Below are 19,559 nucleotides of genomic sequence, written 5' to 3'. Positions count from 1 at the left end.
CCCAGAAAACAAGCTCAGAGCAGCTCTGGGATCCAGGAAACATGGAGGAACCGATGGAGAACGCTAGAAAAGTTCTGCTGGGTTCAGGTTTCCTCTGAGAGAAATTCAAAATTCACAGAAAAACATAAACAGCTTCATTTAATATTTTTCTGCAGAGAGAAAACACAAGTTTAAAAAAACGTGACGTCTTTAACATGAAAATAGTTTCAGCTACACAAGCGTCCGTCACATTTAATCAAAACCATATCGACAAGATGAGCAACATTTTCGAGTCAAAAACCTTTTCTGACTCTGATCACGTTTATCTGTCAAAGAAATGAACTGAAGTAAAAACATCATTTTAGTTGTTTTGTTTTTTTACGGCTTTTAAATCACTTGAAGTTCGGTTCTGTTGGATTTGGACGATTTGATTACAGATAATAAAGGGATGTAAATGCAATACTTGTTTCTGAAATTTAAAATTACACATAATCTTCTCTCAGCATCGCCTTCAGTCGTTTTCAGAGCCGGCGTTGGTTGGAGGAGTTTCATCCTCTGGGTTTTAGATTTCATCTTAAAGAATCTCTTTACATCTGGATTCTTGTTGGTAATCAAAGGAAAATAATCCTGCAGGAGAACAGAGTAAGAAACATAGCCGAGTCTTTGTCCTCCATGTTTATGAAGTAGCAGAGAAATAAAACGTCAAACTGACAGCAGAACGCAGCATCAGGAGTTTCAGGAGAATTCATCAGAATAAAAGGCAGAAGCTGCTGAACGTCTGCTTCCTCCTCTGATTACCGTTTTCACTCGCTGCATGCTGAGCAGATCCAAAATGACTGCATGACGGGAGGAAGGAGGGCCGAAAGGTTTCCAGTCGCCATGGAAACTAAAATGCCAAACGCAGCAGTGCGTCGCTCTGAAGGAAAGATGGAGGGAAAAAATAACAAAACGGCCTGATTAGATGTTGGACAACAATCATCATCATCATCATCATCAGGGAGGATTTATCTGTGATGCAGCAACTTAACAAGCTGGGAGAGAAACAGACCAGTGATCCCAGTGATCCCAGTGATGGAGGACTGGTGGTTCTGAGAGGAAATTCCTTTGATTTCAACGTGACATCATCACCTCGGGTTGTTTTTGTTGCCATAGTAACCATGTTCCCATCTGACTGTCATGCAGATTTTAAGTAAATATTTGAAGTTAGTCGTGTTTCCATCTGCTGGTTTGGAGCGAATCAGTCAGGATATGAAACGCGTGATGTCATCAGATGACGCTGCGCATGGCTGCAGTAAACAGGAAGTAGAGGTTGAAACCTGGCCTGGACCAAGTCTTAGAAAAGTAAAGTTCTCCCTGTGAGCCGGAGGGTTGGACCTCTGACCCGCCAGCAGGGGCAGCGTTCGCTGCGTCAGAGATCATTTGGTAAATGTGTTTCACTTTTAACACTTCAACCTTTTCAGAAAAGTCAAATCTCAACTTAAGGGAGCGTAAAATGTTTTTGTTAAATTGAGGAAATTATTTTTAATTTTTCTGTTTCCATCAACGTTTTTAATGCGGTTCTTCAAAATGCGAATAAAAAACGATGTGAAACACGTCCAGTGATCACCATAACTCCACATGAAAGGTTTTATGACAGATGAATAAATTCTTCCCAGTTAGAGGACAAAGTCCCACATCATGATCCCTCCTCCACCATGCTTTGGCGTGATATGCTGTTTCTATTTGCTGTTCATTTTGGCCAAACAAATGAAATTGTTGTTCTTGTTGGTTTGTAAAGCAGGTCCGGCAGCCATCTTGTTTTTAGAGAGAAGAGGTGTTCTCCTTCGAACAGTCTTACTGGTTCAGTGTTTTACTAACTGACCTTTCATGACCTTTCACCTGCTGCCTGTGGTTTGTTTAGTGGTTTATTATTTCTTAGTTGTTTTAATCTGCAGTAAAATCCTGCTTGTCAGAGGAAACATTCAGTGACCTGATTCCTGCAGACGGAGCTCGTCTGTTGGACCTGTTGGACGTCTCCATGTCCTCACAGTCCCACTCTGTCCTCGTCACATCACTGACACCCCAAGCTGACAGACTGGTGTTGGCTGAATCCAAGAACCTCCTGCAGATGAGACGCAGGAGATCTGTCTGCAGCGGAGCAAATTTAATCACAACCAGCATTAAAACTCAGGAAATGCATGAATGTTATTTATGGCATTCATATAAAAATGTTTGTACATTTATTGATAAATAAAAAGTGACCGGACCCTAACCCAGACTGTTTTACCTCTCTGACTTTAGAGCCAGAGGATTTGAGCTCTAAGGATTCGGGTGGAGCTGTAATGCAGAACCAAACCAGTGAAATGAAACTCGTCTTTCTCTGCTGTTCCTCACGGAGGAGCGAACTGACGATGAAACCACAGAAACATGAAGCCGTCTGTCGGTGAGGAGGGACGCAGCTGCGACTTCAGGCTAATTAATCAGAGGAGGATCAGAGGAAAACTCCTCGCTCTGCTGGGACCGACTCATTTACGCCATTAAATGTCAAACTTTTTAGGTGTTTATACTCAAACAGCTGATTGTAGTTAAACTTCCTCCTTTAATTCAGACATGTTGATGCTGAAAGATCCGTCCACATGCGGCGCCAGGCTGTAAATAAGTGACCCCTCGTCCCCCGGGGCGTAAAAACATCTGAGCATCATGAAGATGAGCCACGAGACCAACTGGGAGAAGTGACCTTCAGAGCCTCATTATTCATGTCTAATTCATATATTAACATATTCAAGGTCAGTTGTGCCTTTGCATGTATGAGCAGGTTTATGAATCTGTGGTTAGAAGATCTGATGATGGTCAGAAATCAACAGCAACCGTTCAAGCTTTGATTTATGGAACAACATTTGTGGAAAAAACTGCAAATAATGGAACAAACATTCACAAAAATGGATCTATTCTTCTGCTTTGAAAGCTTTTGTTCAGGTTGGACGGGATTCGCTTGTTGGATCCGTCTAGATTTATATGTTTCCAGGCAGCAGAATTTGATGAAAAGCCTCATAACTAATCCCAGGATTTATGCTGCTGATAAACTGCTCTGCTGTATGAACCATGAATCCAACCCTTAAACATTCATCTGAGGAGGTGTCACAGCAGTCCTCATGTTTCTCTTTCTCATTGTGCAGACCAGTAAACCCCAGCAGAACCAGAAGATCCAGTAGAACTGGAGTTTCCCATCCTGGATCTCCGAGCAGAGAAACAGGCTGAGCTTTGATTTCGTGGAGCCTCAGCGGTGCGTCTCCGTCCGCTGACGTCACCGCGGCGCTCCCTGCGGAGAACAAGACTCCTGCATTAGGAGGCGAAGCTCTCTGACGTGTCTGATCCGAGATAACGGTTCTGGGCGCTGCATCGTTAATGGACCACGCGTCTAAACTAATCCAATCTAAGTCTGCAGCAGGTTTAAGCATCGTTTTAAAGAACAGCATCCCAACAGACGGGTGGTGGAGATCAGGGTTCGGCTGAAGGATCATGAATGATGCAGAACACGTCTGACTTTTCACCACAGTGACTCCGTTCTGCAAGCTAGCAGAGACACGGATGAAGATCTCACACAGGTCAGGTAAAGGTCAGCATCAGCCAGCCGACCTTTCAGAACAACATTTTAGGGAAACTTAGTGACTCGTTTTCACAAAGAGCCTGGAAGAACCATAATGTGGCTCTTCAGGGAACAACAGGCTGCTGATTGAGCAGCAGCTGCATGTTTGTGCATGCAGGAAGGAAACCCGGTGATGGGTCCAGGACTTATGGAAGGTCCTGGTTTAGAAACGTTCTCAAAGAAACAAACGATCCTGAAATCTGAAAACTAGGGCCAGGATGAACTAATTACAGTTTTACAGAAGTTCTGAGCCGGAACCTTTTGTGTTTGCATGTTTCTGGTACGCCTGTAAACCTGCCGCACAAGCAACATCCGCTAACAGTTAGCGGCTTCCTCGGCCCACTGGAGGTTCATTTCCTGACCCGGGCCGTGTTCGCTACAGATCCACTTGTTAAAACATTTAAATTATTGCTCAACACTCATCTGTCTCACGTGAATGAAATGTTCTCTAATGGTTCCTGTTTGTTGAGAAGCAGGAAGAAGCTGCAACATTTTCTGAAATGAAAACTGGACGTGTTTTCAGTTTCTCTGCTGTAACCTGTTGGTTGTTGGTTTGTAAAGCAGGTCCGGCAGCCATCTTGTTTTTAGAGAGAAGAGGTGTTCTCCTTCGAACAGTCTTACTGGTTCAGTGTTTTACTAACTGACCTTTCAGCAGCATTCACCAGAAGTGGTGAATGCTGCTGGACTGTTTAATAGCTTGAAGCTTTTATCATCAGGTTTTAGTTTTGTGTCGTTCTCTAATCGTTTTCTTTTATTTCTACGTTTCTTCATAAAGTCTCCTTAAAGTAAGGATGACTTCATGCGTTCAGACGGCCTTTTGTTGATTCTGTCTGAGGATTTTCTGTTTACTCGCTCTGAAAGGCGTCCAATCACACCGCGCCGCTCACTGTGCGACTCGTCTGCCACGCGCTCGTCGCCATGGAGACACTGACAGCGGAGGTAAGGCCGGTGTTCCCTGGCAGCAGGGAGGAAGACGAGCAGGTGTCGCCATGGTGATGGGGAACGGGAGGGATGCTCCAGTGAGCAGCTGTTGCCATGGAGACTCAGAAAGCATCTCGTGTGCAGGAGCAGAGAGGATGGAGTGATGCTGCAGCTCGTTTAGCTCAGAGAGGAAACAGGAAACTGGGAAACTCTGACGTGACGTTTGACCGGGAACACCTGAGAGATTTCAGAGAACCAGAACGACTTCCTTCACCTGAGAGATTTTCAGTTTTATCAAACCGAAACACACACAAAATACTTTAGAATACGATTTTTATTTATCAGCTTTTTTTCTTTTTTAAATATTTATTTGTTCGAATTAGAGTGGCTTTCACATCTAGACCAACAGACAGCAGGTGGCGCTGTTAACAAACCTTAATAATAATAATAAAAGCCTGTAAAGTTTTAATCAGCAACAATATTGAACATAATCACCTTTTAGGTCCTTCATGTGTTTGATTACTGCTGTTGGTTTAAACAGTAAAACCAGTTTGTTTACTGCAACAATAAGACAAGATTGATTTATGACAGAGGACCAAAACGATCAATACTGAGTGGAAAGCAGATAAATCATCCGCTGCACTGGGAGGATCCTGGATCCTCTGGTTGTTTCTGTTCCTAAGCATGCAGACCCGATAGGTTCAGCTCTGGGTTTGGGGCAGTGTCCAGTTTATGGGACAAACTGTCTGGATGTTTCTCTGCAGGTAAATTCAGACAACAGTCAACCTGACCTTTTAGTCTTCGTGAATAGGAAACGGTTAACCGTGTTTTAGTAATAAATCCTGCAGTATAATTACACAGCAGACAACCAGACCTTGTATTTAACCCGTTACCTATAGATACTCTGTTAGCACCCTTTAAAAGCCCAAAGCTGAACTATTCAGTGGACATCCTGTAAGGGCCCCATAGGGACCTTATTGGGACCTATAATTACCAAGTGATGCCCCAAAGATATAGCATAAAAACCCAATGATACTCAATAGTTACACCATGAACTCTTGGTAGAAAGTTTGATAATAAGTTACAACAAAATTTAATTTCTGTTTGGGATCAATAAGGTATTTTTGAGTTAAGTTCATCATAGGTAATCATATGAAAATGATTACCTTCTCTACATTACTCTGGAAAGAATAAAACGTTCATTAAGAAGGATAAGTAAATATTGTTTAAACAATGTTTCCTCTTAGATCACACACATACTTCCCCAAACTTTACTATCTGAGGCACCTGAAGTTCCCCTTTCTGTGATTTTACAACCTCCTGTTCATTTTTACTCAAGTCTTACAGAACAGCTGAATCACCGATGTGTTGAAAAATGATGTGACTGAAACTAAAACCTGCAGGATGGATGCCGGCGCTCCAGGACCCACTTTGGGCACCACTGCCATAAGTAAACCCATCCCATTGGTACCACATAATTATTCTCCAAATATCCCATAAGTGAGCCCGAGGTGCCTGATATGCTCCGCCAGTTATCCTATAACGGAGAAGCTTTGGGTGGAAATTATTTCTCAATTGCTAATTATAAAAGACGCATGAAGTCGTCCAGAATTGAAGCACATCGCTGCGTCCAGGAGTCCCACTTCTCCAAGTTGACCTTTTAGTTTTTCGGAGAGCGCCTGGCTGCCGCTGCTGCAGACTAAATGAGCTGCTGAATGTGACAAAGCAAACCCGTTTCCATCAGCCCAGACGGAGGGACAAGGCGACAGACGTCAGAGTCAGTGAGGCGAGAGCAGTCTTTGTGCTAATGAACAGCTCTGCTGGACGCCTGACACTGATTGCTGACACCTCCTCCTGCCAAGCCAGTAATGGCTGCCTCGGCCTCGAGGGCACTCAGGTGACAAATCCCAGCCTTTGGCAGGCCAGCCCATCGGAAACTCGGTCCGGACGAGAGCTTGGCGCTGAATTACGCAGCTGGGAACTGTTGAAGGTACAAACTGTACGTAGAGTCTCATCTAAATGTGTGATTATGGCACAAAAACAGCCGAAAACCTGCAAAGCTACATGAGCTGAAGAGTCTGAAGCAGATGACTACACGGTTTATTGACCTGATTAACACTCACACCTTTTGTTTTCAGGTAACTAAACACTCTAAATATACTTTAAATGATTTTGAGTTGCCAAAGATAAAGTGCTGGGTTTGGTGCATTGTTCCTGAGCTTCTGTAGTTCTGACAACTCAAGGTACCAATACATGCGACTTTGTACTTACAGAGTACTAACAAGGATTCTGCTGCGTTATGTGGTGGCGTGTTACAGGGTGTATACAGTTACACTTGCAGGTACTTAAGGAGAACTTGGAGGGTAGCCAGTTGTCATTTCTCATAAATGCTTATTTTAAATCATTTTAATGTTTAATACAAACTTAAAGTGCATAAATCTGTTAAAAAATATTGATGGCCAAACTCAACATGTGCATCTGTAACAAGCAACTCCACAACCAAATCGTTTGTCTTTAACGGCCCAGATTCAGATGTTAGCCTCATATAGAAGCAAAAACCTGGAGCATGTCATGAACAGACAAAAATAAAGTCAGAACAACAACCAATATTGAGAACAGTACAGCAGAACAGGAGTGAAGGCCTTTCAGATGTGACTGGATGCTCTGGGGTCCACATGCCAACCAGGGACCTTGAGTTTTATCTGAATTAAATATCTGTGGAGGAGCTGAAGTATCTTGATCTACTGTCTTCCCCTCATGTATCATCACAAGTTTTATGCCCGGCATGGTCGACCTGAAGTCGAACAGTCAACGCGGGATCATGTGGTTACTGGATGTTTGCTGTCATACTGACCTTCTAGAGCCACGAGACTCAGAGCCGAGTTCCTGTGAAACATGGCGATCAGAGCCCAGAAGAGCAACTATTACGAGTCTGGATGAGGAGGAAATGTTGTTTGATGAACTGCAACATCTCATATTATGTTCCATGTTATCAGAAGCCAAAACAAGCGGAAGACGTTGGTGGGATGTTGCCCGCTGCATTGGGTCAGAACCGATCAGGAGGATTTCAGTGTTTTGGTCCAACTGTGCCTACTTCCTCACAGCTTTGAACAAATGCTTCTCAAAACGATCCATCATGCTTTCTGGGCGAAAAACTCGCTTCTGGAAGTTGAGTAAGTGGAGCGAGATTCTGACCAATCACTCAACAGTCTTGCATACAGAGGGGGGGAAGTGGAGCCAGGTGGAGTTGTGGCAAGAAGGGCCGGACGACAAAATGACAAAACCTTCGTCAACGTGAACCAGATTTGGTACTTCGGCCCAATGATTCAGAGTCATTTAGGGATGTGGGGTCAGAAGAGCGATCATGCAGGAGAGACTCCGAGTAGAGACGATGCTTCTCCACATAAAGAGGAGCTGTTTGGGTCGGCTCAGGTATCCAGTTAGGACGCCTCCTCAACGTCTCCCTGGTGAGGAGGAGATCCAGAGGAAGACCTGGATACGCCGGAGGAACTACGTCTCCCTGCTGGCCTGGGAAACCCGAACGCTAGATGATGGCAACCTCTGATAGATTCATTTTATTGCAGTTTGTTTAAGGTGTTCAATAATTCATGTGAAACTTGTAGCCTTACTGAGGAGCATCATGCATTATAATTATCCGCAACTGTGATGTTTTTGCTAATAGTTAAGCTAACAGGCGCCCATCCTACCTTTAGCGCTCTCTTCAAGCTTTCATATGGATTTTCTTGTGATGTGAAAAACAGATTTTTGGCTCTGATTTTCCTTCCTGACCTCCTTCTTGTGTCATTAATGCTTGAGGTAGCTTCACATTTATTCTAATTTTCCACTCTCACTCTCTGGCAGCTGGTCGGGGAGTTGTTCTTTGTCTCCCTGCAGGCAACAATAAGTTGCTGCTTAGAAACCGGGTCAACCCGTCTGATTTCGTCCCTTCTGGAAACACAGACAGAAGCTCGTCAAAAAGCGAGCCAGACTCAGATCCTTCCCCTCATGTGAGACTTTTACCCAGTGATTTTTCATCATAACGTCTTCGGTTCTGTTAATAACTTCAGAGTTGGGCAGACGAACTCGGCTGATTGATGGATGAGCTGCGAGTTGGAGGAACGCCGATGATTGATGAGCGACGGACGCCCTTTAGGAGTGACTGATCAGGCTGAACGTCCTCAGTACCAGAGGTGAAACTCTGTTTCTGGAGTCTGCTGGTTAAATACGCATCCATTTCTCTAAAGTAATGATTCAAAAACGTCAGTGACAGTCCTGCCCGTCTTAAATCACTTTGAGACAACTCCACATGTAAAACCAGTTGGGCTCGGTCTGTGGGTTGGCGTCTCCTGCAGAGGAAACAAAGGGAAGTGTTGGTTATTTTAAACGGCTGATGGATCTGCAGAGGCTCTTCTAAAAGCTCTGGTTTGTGAAAGTAAACTGTTCAGTGTTGGTGGCAGAGATTTAAAAATGACCTTTTAATGTTTGAGAAACTTCTTTCTCTACTTCAGAAGAAATCCAGATGTTTGGACAGAAAACATCTGAATATTTTTAAAAAATAACGATCCTAAAGATGGGATAGTTAGACAGTTAGATAGAAAAAAAATAATTTTACACCAAAAGAATTTCACAAAATTTCTAGAAAAATCAAGAACATTTCTGAGTTTGAAAAGTCACAGATGTGCTAGAAAACCATTAAAATTTATAGATTAGTCTGAGAAATTTAGTAGAAAAAAAGACAAATTAGAAAAACTTGGACATTTCTGAGTTTAAAGAGGGAGGAATTTACTTGGAAAAAAAACAGAAATTTTGACAATCACAAAAATTTTGTAGAAAAAAACATGGACATTTTTGAAAAGTTGCAAATGTGCAATAAAAAGCTCCAGTGGAAACGAAGGTGGAAAATCTTCCACTTTTGAAACTCAGAAATTTCCCATATTTCTTTTTCTCTCAAAAATTTCTGAAGTTTATTGCAAAAAGTTTTTTTTTAGCAAATTCTTGATTTTTCAAACTGAGAAGTTTCTAGTTTTTTCTAGAAAAGATGATCTGTCTCACATTCCACACAGTGTGATGTTACTGCATCAGTTTTATTTCTACCTCAACGAACGTAACATGAAGAGGAAATCTGTTTCAGCCTGAAATGAAGGATTTGATGTAAATCATCCGACAAATCAGAAACATTGCTGATTTTACACTGGATGTGATCTTTCATGGTTATCTTTAAGTGTCTGAGATTCTTCTGGTTTGTGACTCGGCAGCATTTTTCTCATTATGACACGTCAGTGAAGCCAACAGCTGCTGTGCTGCGTTATTTCCTGACTCACGGCTCGTCCCGTCCAAACGGTCCTGCAGGGTCAGCAGATCTCAGACCAGAGTGTGAATCTTCCTCCTCCGCTGAGCCGTCGGAGGAACGGCGGTTTCTGCTGGCATCGCTTCAAAGAGCTGCAAATCTAAGCTGCAAATCTAAGCTGCTGTCGGCGCTGAACTCCAACCTCTGACCAGCGATGAACAGAGCAATAATTCATCAGCCATAAAACCCACAGGGAGGCAAACTGACCACTAGGGGGCGTTTTCTCTGGAAAAGTCCAGGTTGAATCCAGGAAACGCAATTAAAAGATAATCATTTCTAAATGTTTTGGCAAAATATCCACAACATGGTAAATCTTTGCACTCCAGGCTGTTAAAGCAGTAAATGTAGAATTATATGAAGCCTCTGGGCTTGTTGGGGTTTTTAATTTTGTCAGTTTGGCAGCCAGAGTTGCTGATGAAGCAAAAGTTTGGTTGTTTTTTTCCCTCCTCAGTTTTTTCCCAGCCTGTCAGAGTTGCTATAAAAACCTCCTCAGTTTTTAAAGGTCACACTCTTTAACTTCTGTCTGCCGTTGTTACCGCTGCTCTTCTCCTTTCTCACCACTATTTGCATACATCTGAGGGATTTATCCGTCAGAAATGCAGAGTCTGCGCTTATTGAATCTCTGCCATAAATTGTTTGTTAGGAATCCTCCAGGGACCCATCTGGGCCGGGGAGCCCCATCAGAACCGGGCCTTCATGGCGCTAACGAACGTAAAGTGATCTATAGAGGATGGGCCGATCGCTTAAAGCACATAAAGCTGTTGGGTGATTCTTGTTTTCAGTCCAGTTCCTGAGCACTTTGACGATTTTGTTGATCAATCGAGGGATGAAGCAGATCTGTGATCATAAATAGACAAAATTTAAATTAGATGTAAAATTTTACATGATTTCTTCCCCATTGATTCATTATTCTTATCCATCTTAGTTTAGCTCATTTTAGCGTAGCAGCTGAGTTTAAGTTTAGCTTTTTTTATATGATCTGTTTTGTTTAGTTTATGTTTATTATTTGTTAGCTTATTTTGTTTTAACCTGGTTTTTGCATTACTGTACATCAGCTCAGCTTATTTTATTTCTTTGTTCATCTTCATTCAGCTGGTTTGAACTTTTCTTATCTTAACCAGTTTGATTGTACTTTATCTTAGTGCAACTTAATTTATCATTTGTTTTTCAGACCCTTAAAAGTAAATTTAATCATGGTCTTTATTTTCTAGACATAAAGCTATTAAACTCATAATTGGGCTGATTATCATCATCATCATCATCATCATCATCAGTTATGGGTTCTTATTGTTTGAATTTACTTCAGCCTCTAAAGTTGCTGCACATTTACAGCCAGGTCTCTTCAGTGTTTACACTTCACTGGACTGAAAGGCTAAAGTACAAAAAACTTAATCAGAAATATGAGGAATATTCAGATTGGAAGTCTTAAGTGTCTCTTTGCATTATTTAGGTTTTGGTGACTGACAGATTCAGAAATCTTGCTGAGGTTTGTTGAGCCAACATGAGGAACTGAGACTCTTGGAGTTTTTTGTCTTGCTGGGATAAAAAACATTCGTTCCTCGTCTTTTGTCTCGGAGACGGACAGGAATTGTTTCCCTCTGAGCGTCCGTCCTCTGTCTCCGCTCGGATAAAAAACTTCGTTATCTCTGTCAAGGCTGCGGGTTCGGTCCAAACGCTCTCCGTCTGCAGCAGGCCTCTCCTCGCCTTCGCCTGGCTGAGGGAAAAGTTCTCCTTTGCGTCCTGGTGGCTGTTTCTCTGCAGGACGGCCCGATGGCCAATCACAGCTCAGATGGGATCCTGCGCTGCGTTTATCTGTCCAACAGGAAGGTAATGAAGCACCACAGAGGAGCTCAGCGTTTCGCACTCACACAGTTTGGGTTGGTTCAGCTAACAGCTTGACCTGTAAATATAACCCAGGATGATTTAGTTAATCATTTTAATATTTTGGATCTGGATCAGTGGGAAAGTTTCTGTTATCGCTCACTGACTGTTTGGGAAATTGTTCCCTCTGGTTTTGGATGCTGTGGAGCTGGTGATGTCATCCAGGACATGATACTGTGATATATATATATTAACCTTTTAGCATTTCATACAGCAACAGATCTGTAGCACATCTTCAGTCAGAGGCATTTTAAGATTTGATGTGAGACTGACTGCTGCAGGAGATTCCTCCTTCCCACAGCATCATCATCTGCCCATATTTAACTTCCCTTTGGGATAAATTAGTATTTTTTTTATTAACTTGGTAAAATATTCTGTTATTTGACTTTAATTTTGTGATTTCACCCGAATCATCAAACAGTTTTTGGTTCCATCATTAATCCCCAGGAAGGCTTTGCTTGTTTTTCACTGCATGTTTTTATTCATTTAGTTGTTTCTGCTGCGTGTGCCTGTCATTAAACCATTAAATAAATTGAGTTCAGGCTGGTCTTTGCTGGTTAAACTGGGAAACCTGCAGCGCGGGTCATGCTGGTCGTCATCGTCTCACTGATGGATGTTTGGTACTGTCAACGGATCGTCCTGCTCGGATTTTATCTCCGTTTGAAGAACAGCTCGGTTTTATTTACTGGTGTTTTTACAGCTGACACCAGGGGGCAGCAACGAGCAGAACCTGCTCCTGATGGTTCCGTTTTATTATGTTTAGTCTACAAACCGAAACTAGTTGTAGTCTTATCCTAAGAGGAAACGGTGCCCTCTAGTGGCAGAAGCAACAAACTCGCTGTCTGGCTGAATTCTTGCTGGTTTTCTGCTGATTTATTTTCCAGATAATTTGTAATTTTTCTAACCGTTTTGTCTCATCAGCTTTTTCTGATCTGCTGTTTGTTTCTTTTCTCTGCAGGTTTCTGATCGTTCTGGGATGTTTGATTCTGGCCATACTGACCACATTCAGGGAACATGAGAAGGATTCTGCACACTGGCTGGTCATACTGGTGAGAACGACTCCGTCTCTCCACAGAAAACACACACACACACACACGCACACGCACACACACAGTGAGTGAGCGAGCCTGTTTCCTCTGCAGGAAACGTTTGCCATCTTCATATTCGGAGCAGAGTTTGCACTGAGGGTCTGGGCTGCCGGTTGCTGCTGTCGCTACAAAGGATGGAGGGGGAGACTGAAGTTTGCCCGCAAACCGCTGTGCATTCTGGGTAAGCAGGAGGAATCATAAATATGTTAATGTTTACAGATAAAATTAAAAGGCTCAGGAAGTCATTTATAAAGCTCAAAGAAACACAATGATGATTATTTCAGCGAAATGGCCGAAAGCATTCAGAAAGGAGCCATGCAGGCAGAGAGTCAGGCTGACAGGAGCTTTGTCAGCTGCCCTGAACAAACCAGCAGCTTTTCAGAATAAATTTCAAGTAATTGGCCAGAAATCCTCCCCTGGAAGAGGCTGTTCTTCACTTTCTGTGGCTGTCAGGACGCCTGAAAGCTGCTGGAGGCAGCAAACATCCTCAGTTTGTCCAGATTTAAAGCTGCTTCAGCCTTTCAAACTCCCACTGAAGAGCCGAAGACGCCTGATTTGTCCGTCCTCACCGAGCTGGCAGCTCTGAGCAGAAACCAGGAGACATAACGACCAGAACTTCCTCTGGGTTCAATCGATTATTAAAGATCAAATTGTGCAGAAAAAAAAGTGTTTAAATTAAATTTGATATTTTTTCTTTCAGTTTATTCGGGAAATTAAAATAAAAAAATACCCCAATGCAGGAATCATGGCTTCTTCACGCATTTTTGGTTTATAGTAACATTAAACTCTCAAAAATCAGGATGGGAAGCGTCGACCTCAGAGCTGAACCTTCAGAAACACATAAAGACGATTATAAAGCCGGTCTTCTGTCACCTGAAGAACATTTTAAGGGCTAATATTTTAAACTACTTTATTTGCTCTGAAATTCACCAGAAAGTTTAAGAAAATAAAAAAACAATATAAAAGCAAACAGGTGAGGTATTTCCACCAGAGTGTCATCTGGATCACCTTCCAGGTAAATGAGGCAGTGAGATCCGATGTTTCTCTCCTCCACCTTCATCATAACGACGTTCAGAGAGCAGCTTTCCTGTCTGAGAGTCGGCATCTCTTTATATCAATCCATCATCATTTAACCTTTATCATTTTAACACTTCTATGTTTAGGATTTGTTTGAGACTTGAATTAGAACCTCTGCAGACGTCAGCGGCTCTTTTCTCAAGAGGAGCTGTGAATAGAAGAATTAATCAAACTAAATCAGTTTTTTAGTCGGTCCTGTCTGTGATTAACATCTCTTGAAAAATTGTCTCTTTTTCTCCAACAAAGACGTGTTGGGGTCAAACTCATTAGCTCGTCAGAGAAAAGCCTGCTCTCAGAAACTCTGGTCCTTCTGCTCCAGACATCTTCGTGCTGATTGCCTCGGTGCCGGTGGTGGCGGTGCGTAACCAGGGCAACGTGTTGGCCACGTCGCTGCGCAGCCTGCGCTTCCTGCAGATCCTGCGCATGCTGCGCATGGACCGGAGAGGCGGCACCTGGAAACTCCTGGGCTCTGCCATCTACGCTCACAGTAAGGTACGACTGAAGAGACTCCAGAGGGAAAGCAATGAGAGAAAACACAGAAAAACGATAAAGTAGCTTCTAGGGAAAGACTAAATTTACAATCTTTTGACTATTGTTGATTTGGTTCGATCCATCTTATCCACTAACACGGTGAATAAAAAGTAGAAAAGTGATGAACATCATGTTTTCAGAGTTAATCCCTGTTATTGAGTTATTGATCTACATGCTAATCTCTGCCTCTGTGCACCATGTATGGATCCTACTGACGTAACCTGTGGCATAGAGAGGATTTAATCACTTGTCTCTGGTTAAAACAGTCAGTAGGAAGGAGAACTTGTCCATCTTGATGTGTCTGAGCAGACTGGCCTGATGGAACCGTTACAGATCTAGTGACGGTTCTGTGTTGGTGCGTCTGCAGGAGCTGATCACGGCCTGGTACATCGGCTTCCTGTCTCTGATCCTGGCGTCCTTCCTGGTCTACCTGGTGGAGAAGGACGACGGCTCGGTCAACGTGTCTGACCAGGAGGACCCGACGGCGCAGACCCAGCAGCAGGACTTCGACACGTACGCCGACGCGCTGTGGTGGGGGCTGGTACGTTCGCCGCTGCTGAAATAACTACGCAGATGTTGGTTTCATTTTATTTAAGAAATCTGGATTCCCCTTATGAATATGTGAATGAGAACAGCTTTGTTTATGATATTGGTGAAATAAAGTATTGATGTGATATGTAATGAACAGAGTTTCTCTCCACAGTAGAAATAATCTGTGAAGTTCTGCTGTAACGAACGCCTCGGGTTTATGAAGCTTTGATTTTCTCCTCATTAAATCCGTCGTCCTTCCAACCAGAAGTTTTCCTGGCGGCTGTGGATCTGCTCTGCCAGACCTGAGACCTTTTCAGGTGGTGGAGTTCAGGTTTCTGTTTTTATTTCTCTCCTGCAGATCACGCTGACCACCATCGGTTACGGAGACAAAACCCCGAAGACCTGGGCTGGGAGACTGTTAGCCGGCACGTTCGCTCTGATCGGAGTTTCCTTCTTCGCTTTGCCTGCTGTGAGTTATGATCATTATCCATCCATGGCTGCAGATAACGAAGGTTATGTTCACAAAATGTGAATATTAAAGAACTTTTTCTTGTGGGTTTTACAGTGAACTACATCAACAATTAAATAAAAGGAACAAAAGTGTAGCGAAAAATAAATCTGGCAGATGAGATCAGCCATTTTATTATTTTTATTAATGTTTTTATGAAGCAGCATCCTAAACTGTTGCTCTGGTTCTGGCTGCAGGGGATTCTGGGTTCTGGTTTGGCTCTGAAGGTCCAGGAGCAGCACAGACAGAAGCACTTTGAGAAGCGCCGCCACCCGGCAGCCGGACTCATCCAGGTCAGATGAGACGCCGAACGTGTTCTGTCTGGTTCCATGTGTTTCATCAGAATCCTGAAGCTGTTCTGTGTTGAATCCAGTCGGCCTGGCGGTATTACTCCACCAATCCAATCAGGGAAGATCTTATTGCCACGTGGAGATTTTATGAAACCATCATCTCTCTTCCCTGCTTCAGGTACGAGGCTCCATCTGTTCCCCACAGAGCCTTTGAAGCTGCAGGTTGTAACTTTTAAAAAATATGTTTTTTATAAACATATGTCACAATGTCATGACAGTTTGAGTCACATAATGTGTGAAAAAATCGAGCTCCAGCGCTAATCAGAAACAACCAATAAGAGCCAGGAGGCGGGGCTTAGCGCTGTCAATCACCGCTGCAGCTAACAGAGTTTGTCGTGAAAGCTAAGGCTAGTTAGCGTAGCCAAAGATGACAGCAGATAAACGGTTTTTCTGTAACATTAAGTTGTTTCTCCTCCATTAGCTCAGCGAGTACATGAGGTTGATTAACAGCGCTAAGCCCCTCCTCCTCACTCTGATTGGCTGCTTTTGCTGCATTTCTTCAGAGGCAAAAGCAGCTCAGGGAGGAGATCGATCTTTTCTCAGATTGTCTCATAGCAAACTGTTACTACATGGCGACAGTTTCAATAAATATGTAAAAATATATTCTTTATAAAAGTTACATAATCCAGATTTAATCATGTTTTCCTTCCAAACTGTCGGATTCATTCTTATATTTTAAAGTCTTTTAGGTCAGCAGTTCCTCATCTGTTTACAACTTAGTGCAGAAAAAGTTTCCTGTGGAGCTAAAAGGCCTTTCAACAAATTTAGATTATCCCAGAAGTTACTGTGATAAACGATAAAATCATTTTCCAGAGATATTATGGTAATAATGGCATAATAATGAAAGAACAGATTCTCTAAGATCAATAAACCTTAAATTCTGAAGAACATTTAACACTGAAACTGGAAGACATTTTAAATATTCAAATAAATAAATTAATTATGAAGTCTCTGTAAAAAAAAGATCCTTCAAAAACAGATTCAGTTGAGACCAAAACACCAGAGTGAAGATTTTACCATCCAGTGTTTGGTAGAAAGAGGAAAACAATAAATCATTCAAATGGAGATTATTGATCTTGTTTTAATTGATCGTGTCGGTGCCTGACGGGTCCAAACACGCAGCTGAAAGCTGAGTTTGCATCATTTACGCTGCGTTTGCACCTGCCGGATGATCTACTAGTTATTTATTTGTTTGACTTTGAGGTTTTCCAGATAAATGCCACAGTTTGAGTAATCTTCCAGGTTTGGTTTATTTCCTGACTTTCTCTCTCTCTGTCTGACAGGAAGGACACGTTGGAGGCCATGGTGAGGTAGGTCACTGAGCTCCTGCAGAGACGCTGTGAATTACAGAGCTGTGCCTACAGTAAAGACTTTAATTAGGCCACCAGCTGAAGAGAGAAAATAATTAACATTTCCTAAAATATCCCACCCAGCCCGTCTCTAAATAGCTTCGTATATTAATCCATGACTCGGATAAATGACTCTGGGAAGAAGTTGATATTGAACGCCCACTCGTTCTGACTTTAACATTAAGCTGAGGATTTTTGAGAACATATTAGTGAGTCCATTAGTCCTGACTGAATGATGGGTGACGGTTCAGGTTCATTAATTAAAGGCAGAAATGAGGAGAATGGTTTCCCTTTATCAGCTCAGGGACAGTCATGAGTTCCTACAGCCCATAAAATGTCAAAATTACACTGAAAATATTTGAAAATAAAAAATGCTTTTAATCACTTTTGGTGCTGAACTGTTCAGATTTACTGTTGAAACTTATTTTTGTCTCGTTCTGAACTGGTCTGAGTTGTGATGGGTTGGTTTTCTGATGAATGGACCAGTGAGTTTTGGTTTTAAAGTCTTTCTGAGCGAATCTCGTTCCTCAGCTCCGCCTGCGTCTCACTTCTCGTGGTTTCATTTATTCTCTCAGCTCCTCATAACACAATCAGATTTTTTTTATTTCTGTTTTTCATTTTCTATCACACTGCTGGGAAAAACCTGCATGAATTTTCAGAACACAGAAACTACAAAAACATGCGATCCTGAACAAAGACCCAGACACGGATCTGGGTCGGACTTCATCTGGTTGCTTTGAGCGAAGAGGTGGACTTCGTCCAGAAACTGCGGCAGCGCTGGGAGCTTTGTGCTCTTTGTGATGTTTTGCGTTTCTCAACAGTTTGGTGGCTAATCTGGGATCTTTTCCCTGCGATGTGAACAGAAACTGATCCTCCATCTGAGAGCTGGATGAGAGTTTTGCTGCTTGCTGCCAGCAGATCCTTTCAGATCTTCTCCATTCCGGTTTATTGTGATCTCTTTTATCTATGAAGTTTAGTCTTGTTGTTGGAAATAAGCACAAAACTTTGGCTCTTTGACTATCTGGGCTTGTTATTTTCTGCTGTTGTGTCGCCTCGTTTAGAGAGATCTGTGGATAATCACATCCCATTTTCTGCTCTTTATTTGCCGAGGAGCGTTCAGAAAGAAGATTCCCTCTTCCTTTAAAGCGTTCCCTTTCTGCAGCCTCTCAGCGCTGTAATCTGCCGTCCCTATTCTGCCCTGAGGCCACATAGAGGCTCATATTGTGTCCGCTGTGGGAGCAAAGTCGCTGAGAGCGCTCCACGTTTCAGAGACCTCGTTTGGGCCGCTGGCGGCTCCGGTTACCGCTCCACCTCCCCGCCTCTTCTAAGGGACACAGGAGTCTTATTTTACCCAGAAAGCAGCGTCTTTGTGTTGCCAAATATTGTCACAAGACCAATCTCCTTGGGTTCTTCGCCGCTTCCTTCAGCCTGATGCGCAGCTCTGATATGCAGAACCAGCAGATCCTGAAGAAACTCTGAGGATGTAAAGCAAAAAGATGTTCCAGTTTGAGAAGCAGGAAGTATGCAGGTTCATCTTAAACCATAATAAATGGGCCAACATATATTGATGATTTTGATGATGGAAACAAAATGTAATGTTTGATTTCTCAGTTGGTGACTGAGAAGTGTTATATAAATAAATTTGATTGGTTGATAGGATGTCATGGAAAAGTTCATTATTTTTGTCCATTTCAGATTAAAATAATTGTAGTTGTTAATACATTTTGAAAGAAAATATTTTGGCAGATTTTTGCCACAGTTGTGAAATCCTAACACAATTCTTTCTTACTACAAATGTTTGAATATGTATATTTTAGTGCTAGTCCTGCCTTAATGGTTGTGACCAACACCGTTTTCTCCTATTTCTGCACTTCATAAAAGAGTCCTTGTTCAGTATTGTCAGCATAACACACAATGTAAATACTAAAGGTTTGATGACCTGCTCCTTTCCTCTCCACCTCAGTCAGAAAGTGAGTTTGCTGGAACGCGTTCGCAATTCCAACACGAGGCCGTCATTGGGGATGGTCAGGAAACCCACGCTTAACGCCGAATCCATCGAGGAGAGTCCCTCCAAGGAGCCCAAACCTGCCGGCTTCAGTAACCGCGAACGCTTCCGGACCGCCTTCCGGATGAAAGCCTACACGCTGCGCCAGAGCGCTGAAGGTCAGAGTGCCGACCGCAGGACAACGCCACCGCCAGTGGTCAGTTTACTTTATGGTGTCTGCTGTTTGTCTTCCAGATGCTGGAGGCCTTGCAGACCCGGTCTTAGAGGACCGGGGCTTCCCGCCAGAGATCCTCCTGGAGGAGATGATCCCGACGCTGAAACTGGTCATCAGGGCAGTCAGGTCCGGAGTAATCGTTCTCACTTCCAG

The 19,559-nt window shown here is 42.9% G+C and overlaps 1 protein-coding gene across 2 annotated transcripts in view; it reads left to right on the top strand.

The window, feature by feature from the left end:
• kcnq3 (potassium voltage-gated channel subfamily Q member 3) overlaps positions 1 to 19,559 on the top strand; it is a 58,300-nt gene that overhangs the window by 29,006 nt on the left and 9,735 nt on the right. For both annotated transcript variants that reach the window (XM_023335313.1, XM_023335314.1), the window contains exons 3-12: positions 12,712 to 12,802; positions 12,896 to 13,022; positions 14,238 to 14,410; positions 14,817 to 14,990; positions 15,339 to 15,449; positions 15,686 to 15,781; positions 15,862 to 15,956; positions 17,122 to 17,148; positions 19,151 to 19,350; positions 19,427 to 19,532. In XM_023335313.1, the coding sequence (XP_023191081.1) occupies positions 12,712 to 12,802; positions 12,896 to 13,022; positions 14,238 to 14,410; positions 14,817 to 14,990; positions 15,339 to 15,449; positions 15,686 to 15,781; positions 15,862 to 15,956; positions 17,122 to 17,148; positions 19,151 to 19,350; positions 19,427 to 19,532 (1,200 nt within the window). The remainder of the gene's footprint in view (positions 1 to 12,711; positions 12,803 to 12,895; positions 13,023 to 14,237; positions 14,411 to 14,816; positions 14,991 to 15,338; positions 15,450 to 15,685; positions 15,782 to 15,861; positions 15,957 to 17,121; positions 17,149 to 19,150; positions 19,351 to 19,426; positions 19,533 to 19,559) is intronic.

This window comes from Xiphophorus maculatus, chromosome 6 (assembly GCF_002775205.1).
Source record: "Xiphophorus maculatus strain JP 163 A chromosome 6, X_maculatus-5.0-male, whole genome shotgun sequence".
Lineage (NCBI taxonomy): Eukaryota > Metazoa > Chordata > Actinopteri > Cyprinodontiformes > Poeciliidae > Xiphophorus > Xiphophorus maculatus.
The sequence above is the reverse complement of the archived record's forward strand: the minus strand, read 5'-3'. Positions and strand labels throughout refer to the sequence as shown.